An 11,142-nucleotide genomic window follows, 5' to 3' on the forward strand; every position below is an offset into this window, starting at 1 on the left:
GTCTTAGTCTATTTACTGTTTATTAGAAAAACCCTGTATAATTACCTAAAAAAATACAAAAACACAGGTGCACACTGAGGATATGGTGATGAGGACTTCTTTATTTATTATTTCCTGCAACTAACACACAATCTCTCACATTCACACATGCAGCAACACCTGCTTCACACCACAAACACCCCTCAAACATGGTGACAGTGGTTGAAGCTGTGTGTGTTTGAGCATCAAACCTGCTCCTCTCAATGATGAGTTTAGAGTCAAGTTGTCATTATCACACACACAGACCACACACGCACTCGTCTGCCATGTTGACGGCCCATTTTAGGTGCCTGACCAGGAGAAGCAAATGAAGATAACACAAAGGAACGTTATTATAAATGTCCCACTGACAGAGAATAATTACATGTAATTCAGCAAATTGACTTATGTTCTTCTGTACAGGGAAGATTTCAAGTGATCTTAAATTTAATGGTTGATGTACCTGAATTGAAATGCTACCTTTGAGTACCATTCCACCTATTTCTAATACCCGTCTCAAAATAAAAATAGCTTATAGGTGTCTGCAGAGGTAAAGAGGAATAATCTGCGACAAATCTAATAATAATATTGGCTTTGTCTTGTACTTAACGGCGTGACATTCATAATCAACAGTAAATTAACATGAAAAAAGAAGACAATATTGTGATATTACACAACACAAACAGACTTAAATGTCATTATATTAGCAATATTTCAGTGATGGATGGACTTTGAGTGACGTGCCACAGTAAAAATTATTTCTTAACTCTAGTTTTGATCTTAACACACTGTACCTATGCCTAATGCCATTTGTGTTAGGACTTATTTCACTGGCACAATTTTCTTAACAGCCTCTAAAACATCTGCGATCTCCACCTTATCACCGAACTCCTTCTCACGATGTTCCAGGAGAATCCCCTGCAAACAACAACAGGGGGGTTAACATACAGACATATAAAGTCAAAACTCTTATAAACTCCAGATGTTTTCATACTACGCTACCTGGTCTCCAGGTCCGATGACAAACACCCCTCCCAGGATGAAGCCCTCGCCATTCATGTTTCCCTGGTAACCGGACCTCCAAGCCCGCATGAAGTTCTGCCACACTCCGAGGCGAATGAAGCCCAGGCCGCCCATCTTCCTCTGCAGCGGGCCGTAGAAGTGTTTCTACAACACATAGTTTAGTTTTAGTCAACTCAATCTAGAGAAATGTGAAGGAACTATTAGCTGAACATCATTCATATTAGGATTTTTTGTTATAAAATGGATTATTTGACCAATGTTCTAACTTTAAAAATGAATTGATCACCTTATTTGCCTCATTTCAAGTTGCCTCTTGGCAGATGAACACAGTCCAGTGGAAGTCACTTAAAATCTAATTCTCAAGATATATGACTCATTTGTATTTTCAGTAATAACTAATAATTAGTAGCCTGTTCCCCACATGAGGACCACCCAAACTATTAGCCACTCTAGAAATGGTAAGTCAATCATTGACCAATCAATTAAATAATCAATTAATTGTTTAATAGCTCGAGCTCCCTTGAGCTGTTAATAGCTGTGAATGATTACTGTTTCGACTAAAGAAGACGAGAAAAATGAAAATAGACAAAGTGTGGATTCTGGACTTCATTAATGACTGTTGTAAACGACCAAATTGAATATGTCAACTTGGGCCTTGGGAAATTGTAAAGGCCTCTTTTCAATAGTTTCTGACATTTAAAAAAAAAAAGGATTCATCAATTCCCATTTTTTTCTGCAGATTAACTGATAATGGAAATGGTCATTAGTAGCAGCCCTAATGTCAGCCTCACTCCATTATTGTCATGATTGCCGGGACTGATTTCATTGGTATGCAGTGTCTCCCTCATGTAGACTTTACTTTGGCGGGACAACCAGGTATATTTGGCAATCTATTTGAGCATTTTTGACTTTTGTTTTGTTATCCATCTGAGAGAACAACACCATAACAAAATTATATCTGTAAACATAAATGACTTAGGCAGTGCCGCCTCCTTGCGTGTATAAACTCAATTAGAGGATGGAAAACGACACGAGGTAACAGAGCCATAATATCTTTTATGTTGCGCCACTTTAACATTTGGAAATGGATCTAAATATTCCATTCACCAACCTAATACAAATTCTGTCGTTCACAAATACATCCTACCCGTCCCCATGGGCGCTGCCATTGTTGTGTAACGTCAGACAAATGCTCCCTCATCATTTTGGGGTAGATTTGCCCCCAGTTTACAAGTAGTAATTCCAACTTTAAGTTTCACTGTACTTTTTCTAGTTGCGAGTTGCAGTAAGTGATGTTGAAAGTGCACTTGGTTGTTGCGATGTCATTCGGTAGCACGTTGTTTTTGATAGCCTACATACACACTTCACACATGGCTCACCTGCTGTTGTAAAAAACAGAATCGGGGTGAAAAAATCCAAAACATGAGGTGGGGTTTCTGCTCTGTTGACAAAGAGTCAACAGAGCAGACACGTACGGGGAGAGAGACTCATTCATTCTCAGGTTATTTATGCAAAAAAATGTGATGCTATCCACCACTGCTAACCTCTTCATCTATGTAAATGTCCCCAGCGAAGTGCGGTCTGAAGTCCTGGATCTCTGTGCCGACATTCTCCTTCACAACGGCGACCAGAGGGACCCCGAGCTCTTCCAGCTGGGGCTTCAGAGAGGACAGCTCAGAGGCCTCCTACAGACAGAGAGGGAGAGATTATACCATCAGGGAAAAGATGTCACACACACTGTTTGAACTGAAACATGTGAAACACCCTCTCCGTTACCTCTCTGCACAAAAATCATCCAGGCCGTCGCACAGCCATGACCACAGCCCCGTTCGTCTCCCATAGGCTTTTTGCTTTGATGACCGTGCTGTCTGCAGACAAAACAAGAAGGAACTGTTTCAGACACAAGGCTCCAGTCTGACATGTCTCTGATAACAAGAAATCACAAGGATTTTCATGGCTGAGTTTAATAAAACCATAGTGTGGGAGATAAAAGATTCAGCCTTCAAACGGAGGAAAAGGAAATAATTCATGCTCACATGGAACATCTATATGTTGAAATGCTTTAGAACAACACAGTAACTCTACCTTAAGCTTCAGGCAAAGACCTTTACAGTGATCTAATCTGTAAAACCCGCAGATTTAAGAAAGCAGCTTTGCCTTAAATGCCACACAAAACGTCATTCAGTGCATGTACAAAGCATACAAACATGCAACAGTGAAGAAAACTGCTGATTCATGTGCTGATGTAATGTTAATTCTCCTCCTGATGGGTTTAACAACAGCCAGTGTTAATACAAACGGACTTATTGATGGGTGGCACAGCCAATTAGAAAGCCTGCATACCATCTGCAGTGGAGCGCAGGTCAGTATCTTCCAGGTACTCCAGTGATGCGTTGGCAGCTTTAGACAGACACAGATCGGTGTTGGCCAGGAAGATTCCGGCTAGTGCCGCTCCGACAGCACCCAGACCCAGTGACCACATCCCCATCCCAAACAGCTCCCCCTCCAACCCAGACCCAGACACTGCAGCACACAAAGGGAACAGCATAAGAGGAAAAAGTGTCACAAAATCATAATGAAAGAGACATTCTTTACTTTGACAGCATAGTTTTTACATTTTTCATTAATAATGCCTACTGTGGCTGGGCTGCTTAATAAGCAGACTAGTTGATGTTTGCACAGTTCATTGTAAATCAGGTTTTCTTTCATTGTGGCACAAGGAGACGGCAAATCTCTCTGAGGCTGAGCCACCAACAAGACCCGGCTTGCAGATTTTGACTAGTTTATGAGCGTACTGTTATATCAGTCTGTCACTATGGTGCATGTTTACCAGCATAACCTCCTTTCATCGTCCTCTAATCGAAACCTCATCTACGAGATTAAATGGCTTGCATTCTTATGAAACTGAGTGTCTAAAAATATACATTACATATTTATCAAATGTTATGTCTGTCAGGACATAGTATTTTGTGAAATTATAATAAAATTTTTGGTAAACCCAAAATAAACCATTCTATTTTCAGTTCATTAATGGTCTTAAGGGTATCTGTAACTGAGCCTATCAAAATTAATAATGTGGTAATACTACACAGTGGAACCATGTAACCATTATATTTCCTGAGATGGTTATCTTACCATAAATACCGTGACACTGTTGCAACTCCAGTCAGAAGCACTTTTTCAGAGCTCATGGTAAAATCTTCAAATGTCTTTTTTGTCCAAAAATTACTCCAAAATCTAAAAACATTCAGTTTAATGTCAAAACCAGCCACTACTCAAAATTAAGAGGCAAGAGAGGTGGCATTTTTTATTTTAAAAAAATAGTTAAGAGACTAATACAATATCAAAAGTAGTTGCCAATAAATTGTCAGTCTTCTAATGGATTAACTGACTGATCGTTTCAGCTCCAGTGCCATGCACCGTTTTTTAAAGTTCAGCAGTGGATGAAACTCCCGTCCTGATCTCCTCATCTCAAAGTTACCAACTATAAATCACTACACACAATAAAAACTTTCATCACAACATTTTACAGTGCTTGAAAGAAAAAATCATTTCTATTAAGCGACTCATTTATTTTGTCTTCTTTCATGACGCTCTTCAGTGTCATGAAGGTCTCGAGTCATATCAGCACAAAGCAGGTGGAAAGCAGGAAACACACAGGTCACGACTGTCACACTGTTTCTACAACACGCTTTAGGTTTGGGTTATGGTGGAGAGCAGCTAGCTGTGTAGGCAGCAGTCAAATATGTCCTTGCCTGAAGCGGGCTTGTTTGGGTTAGGACTGGCTTTGGCTTTACTTTGGTGAAACAGAGCAGTCTGGGCTGTTAGATACTGGGGCCTGGCTGTGGTGGAGGGCTGGCTGCTCACGGTCCCCAGAGAGAGGGTAGAGCAGCGCAGGGACAGTCTCCAGCTCAAAGCTGAGGAACGCCTGGACAGAGCCAGCATCTTGACCGTGGGAAAAGTCTGACCTTCTGACTACACACACCTTCAAGATTTCACTGAAAGACAGAAACACAAGTCTTTTCTGTGACAGTTAAACCACTCGAGCCATGCGACATACCGTTTCAAAGACAATATCATCCACCTCTGCTGCAAGCCCTACTTTCAAAGAGTCTGCATTTGAATTCACAAATTCAAGAGAAAAATACCTTTGCATCTTTCCTTGAGTACCCGAACAATATACCTACCGTTAAACCAGTGAGCCCAGTTTTATTTATGATTACATAGATAAAGTTTAGTTCCCACCCTGAAGGGCGTGCGATATCAAAACAAACGCTAGATGAAAGTAAAGTATGCATTTTGAATTAGGATCTTATCATCTCACTTGAGTGTGACAGTTCTTAACTCGCAAACAAACTTCCTATTTTTGCTCCTCCGTCAGCTCGTTCATCAACACATAAATAAAACTTAAAAAACAAACATTTAAGTCAGACTACAACATGCTACACACAGAAATGCACTTGACTTTAAATTAAAGAAGGATTAGATCTATTTTATGTCCATAACCAAATGGAAAGTAAGAATGTCTCCTACTAACTTGTCTCTGTTTCCGAAATGCGCAGGAAAACTTTCTCTCCTGGGATTAAGCTCTGCCAGTTTCGAGCAGTGAATCACCCAAATGCATTTGTGCGCTGCCACTTCACAACTGAGGAGTACAAAGGGCTGACATAAATGATAACAGCAGCAGCCAATAGAGAAGTACGCCCACGCCTCCAACACACAGGAAGAGTCTAGATTCCTTATAAGCCTCTGCAGAGCGAGCAGTGACAGGAAAAGTCAACACTGGTAATGCCAAACATCATGTAGTGTTGCCCTGTTCTTTGTCACAGCTAATAAATCAAGAGTTATATTTATATTACTGGCATTCCTGGATGAGAGGATGAATTATCACATAGTCGCTAGAAGTGGAAAGTAAGCAAGTACTTTTATTTACTGCTGTACTTAAGTACAGTTTTGAGGTATTTTACTTGAGTATTTCAATTTGATGATACCCTATACTTCTTCTTATGACATTCCACAGAGAGAAAATGACTTTTTTCCTTTTTTTTTCTTCAAAAGACCTGTAATGTATGCACACCTGAGACTAAGAAACATATAAGTATATTGAGCAAAAACGTTTCCCTCCTGTTTGAATCAGAGTGTGTAGATGCTGCGCTTGTAAATATATACATACATACATACATACCTATATATATCAAAGATAATAAAGATAAGGATTTTTATAACAAAACATATAATCAACTTGTAAAATGCAATGATTTGTCATACATTCAACTTCTTCACAGTACTGTCAACTACATTAGAAATTCTGCATACATGTTAATTAATCTGTTATAATAATTAATTACATCAAATATTTTGGATAATATGACATTAAGAAGGACATTCTTCATTTTGCTTTAACTTTTAAGAACTTAGCTAAAGAAGACTCTTCTTTTACTCAAGTAAACTCTTTACTTTACTTTGTGTTTATAAACCGCTCAACAGAGAGCGCAGCAGTCATTATAGTATAATGACTGTTGGGCTAACAGGCTAACACAGGGGCGGTGGACCAGGACGGGCCCGGGCTACGTGTTTATGCTAACTACATCAGATATCTCTGCAACGCTAATGTCAAAACTGTCATTTCTTTACATTGTGTTGATAACTGTAGTTAGTTTTTGAAAGTTCATGTTAATTCTGACTTAATATTTTGTATTACAAAATTCATAAATATATTTAAAAATGTTTTTTTTTTAAACTTGACTTTAGGACTTTAACTTGTGTGACATTGCTGCTGGACACTGACACGGATGATGACCTTGTACCGTCACTATGTAACTAATCAACGACATCACCTGACGGCTCGACAGGCTACCTTACACCTGAAGTTATAATCCACCATGATATTTTAACATTTCTTATGTTATTCAGATTGACAATTAGCGTAACATAACACATGCAGACTGTCAGTGTCCCACACAGAGTTACTGTTGCTATGGCACGTAGACGGTGACGCAGCTAACGTCTTATAAATTAGCAGTTAGCTCGGCTAGCTAGCGGTTTAGTTATCGCTTTATCGAGTCTGGGCCTGGAGCTGGCACTGTTTGTTGAAACAGGTGCACCTGTTTAGAAGCTGTAGCTGTGATTTACAGTTCACGGGACAGTTTTGTATAATAAAGGCACACTCACCAGAATCAATGAAGCGACCAGCTGCGCCTCCAGGCTCGAAGCGTTTTGTAAACAGATTGCAGAGCAGGCGTACGAATCGATCCCCGGAGCAGGAAAACTAATCGAACAAAGATCGCTGACTGAGAAGTTTGGGCTTTGAGCGGCATGTTTGTGAGGCTCAAGACAAGAGAAAACAACATACGTGGACGGGTAATGAAGCAGGTAATCGTTTTTTGTAAGTAAGACTGGTTTATTTGTTTATTTGGGAAACACAAAATGCGCTTTATGACTCCAATCTCACTCATGTCAGGCCAAAACTGTCCTGTTAAAAGTGTTGAATTTGTGTGTCAGCATCACATTTATTCCCTCAGCACAGTTTAGAAATAAATCTTCATTAAAACACACACATGAGCATCATATAACTGGAGCAGAAATGCAGACAGTGGGTCAGTTAAAGTGGCACATTTTGTGATATTGCATAACATATCATCAGAAAAGGTGAATGCATTACATTTACAAATGCAATATGAGTAGAGTACAGCGTGTTAGACATTGTTGTGGTGCACAGAGAACTAGGCTTAAAGAATTCAGACATGCTAATGGGGGCATGCTGCAGCCATTCTTACATAACACCACACTGACAAACAGTCCATTCATTCACATTTTGAGGGTCTATCTTGCCATGTTGTCCTGCATTTTGCGGGCCGTTCTGAGTACTGCCAGTGTATTCACTTTGTCCCCAAACTCCTTCTCACGGTGCTCCAGTAGAATTCCCTGGAGGAAAACACACACACCCCTTTAAAACATCCAGATACAGATCTAGTTGTCAGAACGTTTTTACGCTGTTGGTTAATGCCTACCTGATCTCCAGGCCCAATGACAAAGACTCCACCCAGGACAAGTCCTTCACCTCTTAGGTTTCCCCCAAAGCCCCTGCGGTAGGCCCGCCAGAGGCTCCTCCAGACGCCAATACGCAGGAACATGGAGAGAAACATCCACCTCTCTTGAGGGCCGTAGAAATTTCTCTATGAGGATAACAAAAGTAGCTTATTAAATGGTCACTTGATAACTTAAAATCATGAAGGGAAGGGTTTTGCAGAGAAGCAGACCTTCTGATCGAGGTAGACCTTCCCAGAGAAGTACTTTTTGAAGCCGTCCAGCTCCTTGCCAAGGTTTTCCTTTACCACGGCAAACAGAGGGACCTCAAGGTCCAGCAGCTGGGACTTCAGAGAGGACAGCTCAGCGGCCTCCTAGAGAGGGAAGGACAGGGAGATCCAAATAGCATGAATTAAAGTTAACAAGTCAGGTGACTGCAGATTTCTCATTACTAATACACATACTGGCATGTCATTTCATACCTCTCTGCACAATAATCATCCAGGTCGCCTGACAACCATGACCACAGCGCCAGTCTTCTCCCACAGAGTTTTGGCTTGGTGTCGCTCATGGACTGAAAGAGACAAAGGAAATTATATATCTTGTTTCTTATGAATGATGCAGTTGCTGTTTTGGCCAAGAGTTTGTGGATTTATCTGACATCAAGACAGACACCGAGAATTGTATTTTTGATCAGTCTTGCATTCTCTTTCATCTGAAAGGATTCCATACGATAAAGAATGAATAAAATGATTAATTGTTTCGGTCTTACCGCCTCCAGTGGTCTTCAGTTCTGTCTCCTCCAGCACCTCCAGGTTGGCCCATGCTGGTTTGGTCTGGAACCAGTCTGTGATGGAGCTGATGAACTCTGCAACAAACAGGCTCACCGCCTTCAGGACCGTAGTCACAGTCACCATGACTGTAAACTTGATCCAGGGGCCACCTTCAAATAGAAAGATTTTGTTGAAGATTTTCATTTCACTGCTCAGAAATCATGACTGCACTGCTCCGTGTGACTCATTCTGAGTTTGATTGGCTCAACAACATGCACAGACTCCACATAATAACAAAATAAAAATACCATGAAAGTAAAGTAAAGTTTGTAACAGCTAATAATGCACAATATATCAACACAAAATGTAAAAAAACCATTATACTCACCAGCCTGCGCCTCGCTGCTAATGTGGAGGAATCTGATGTTTTCAACCAGCCCCTTAAGATAAGCCCTCTAAGATCAGATCAGTCCAATCACAGTGAAAGCCTCGCTTATGTGAACGTAACACCATAGAAATTCCTCAAAGGCTGCTGGGAAACAAGGCTCACGTTGAGCTGAGTCCTCAGTACCAGGTTCAGCATGGTGCAGAGGGGAGCTCTCATCAGAGAGCAGCACGACCTCAGCAATGTCAGAACATTTCTTATTGTTAATGTTGTCAGTCATGTTGCCTTCATTATGTTCAAACTGTTAACATACAGTACATATATAGATATAATAAATAGCATCAGTATTAGAGAGCAATACAAAAATACACAACTCTTCAGTCTCTTGATCTTTATAATTAAGTTAATAAACATCAGTGATGAGCATAAAAATGTCTTTTGGTTTTCATTGTGTCTTCAGGTCAGAGCCACAGTAGCTGCAGAGGCCCTGAGATCACTCCAGCTATCGTCGCTCAGAGCAGGAGCGCCCCCTGCAGTAGGTTTGTCACATTACACTACCAGTCAGAGGCTGACTTCAGCGCTGCTACTAACAATTATTTTCATTGTTAATTAATCTTGTACCTCCAAGAATTAATCTCATTAAATGCTTATAAATCCAAAATTAAAGAATTAGAGACAAATTCCCTGGATGTCAGTGGTTTGAATTAACCTGGTGACGCAGCTAAGTCCTCCAAATCTTTTCTAAAACATGAGTTCCCTTTTTTTGTTTATTAATCTACTTTTGTGTTTTCTGTCTGTTAACTACGTGTTGTTATTTATTCTGCTGACTGTCTTGGCCAAGTCTGCCTCAAAAATGACTTTCTTCCTCTCAGTGGGGCTCTGCTGGTTAAATAGGCAGTTCTTTCCTCAATCAATGAATTGTTTTGTCTATAAATCATTAGAAAATACAAGCAGTACAACCTTCGAACAAGTTTTCAAGGGTTCAAGATCGTCAATTTGTTTGTTTTATCCAACCATCAGAACAAAATTCAAAGATATTTAGTTTACGATCATACATGACAAACATCAACATCAAATCCTCACATTTGAACCTGGACCTGCTTTTATTGTTTTTGCAATTATGCTCAAAAAATGACTAAAAAGATTTATTACTCTTGTAGCTGATTCACTTTCTGCAGATAGATGTCTGTCTATCCCAATAATTCAGTTCTTATCACTGTACCTAATCAAGATCGACTCTCAAATAAAAGAAAATAGACTGAAAACACTTTATTGTCCTCTTGTGTGCAAAAGGGCAGAAATAAGGCTTTGTTCATAAAAAAAACAAAAAACATATCACAATCAAAACTTGACACATGTATACAGAACCTGACAGGAGCTACATTTAAAAGCAGCATTTTCAAAGTCCATTTTCAAAAACATCCGGTCTCTATATTAGGTCCCTTTTTACAACCACCACCACTGGAGATAGCAGATATAAGATATAGATAGATATCAGAGGAGCCATTGATAAAAACACACCGGTCGGTGCAGTAAACACTTCTTAAGGAGGTGAATTTACCTGTCTGGCTCTGTGCCACAGTTTTGTTTTTAGTTTAGTTTAGTGAAGTGAACACATTGGACCTGCATGATATGTGGGATGAACGTGCATTGCTTGAATGGTATTGTGGTTATATTTCACTCATTGGTGGCAGCTTCACAGAGGAATGTGCTGAGGGTCCAGAATGGGCTTGAATTGAGACGGGATAGGATGACACTCCATGAGCCCAGCTGCTGCACTCCCTCTGGCTGTTCTGCTGCTCGGCCATCTGCTCGGCCGTGTGTGTGTGTGTGATTGAGTCAGCCTGGCTGCTTGTTTTTGTTCCTCTAAGCCATTTCAGGTCATCTAATAAAAACATAAGGGATAGCCACTGGATT

General features: G+C 40.2%; 1 protein-coding gene and 1 pseudogene across 3 annotated transcripts; both read right to left on the reverse strand.

Moving 5' to 3' along the window:
• Positions 1-81: 81 nt before the first annotated feature.
• LOC141009921 (peroxiredoxin-like 2A) lies at positions 82-7,265 on the reverse strand. Of its 3 annotated transcripts, XM_073482665.1 has the most exons (7): positions 5,579-5,683; positions 4,797-5,039; positions 3,385-3,564; positions 2,818-2,909; positions 2,586-2,726; positions 1,021-1,185; positions 82-936 (listed from the first exon to the last, which is right to left on the reverse strand). In XM_073482665.1, exons 2-7 carry the CDS (start codon positions 4,984-4,986, stop codon positions 841-843), a joined length of 864 nt encoding a protein of 287 aa, XP_073338766.1. In that variant the 5' UTR covers positions 4,987-5,039; positions 5,579-5,683; the 3' UTR covers positions 82-840. The 3 variants fall into 3 exon arrangements, with proteins under 3 accessions (XP_073338766.1, XP_073338768.1, XP_073338767.1); XM_073482667.1 differs by lacking the exons at positions 4,797-5,039; positions 5,579-5,683 and adding an exon at positions 7,213-7,265; XM_073482666.1 differs by lacking the exon at positions 4,797-5,039.
• Positions 7,266-7,863: 598 nt separating this feature from the next.
• On the reverse strand, positions 7,864-8,984 carry LOC141009702 (peroxiredoxin-like 2A; annotated as a pseudogene).
• Between the last annotated feature and the right edge of the window lie 2,158 nt (positions 8,985-11,142).

This window comes from Pagrus major, chromosome 15, assembly GCF_040436345.1.
Source record: "Pagrus major chromosome 15, Pma_NU_1.0".
Classification (NCBI taxonomy): domain Eukaryota; kingdom Metazoa; phylum Chordata; class Actinopteri; order Spariformes; family Sparidae; genus Pagrus; species Pagrus major.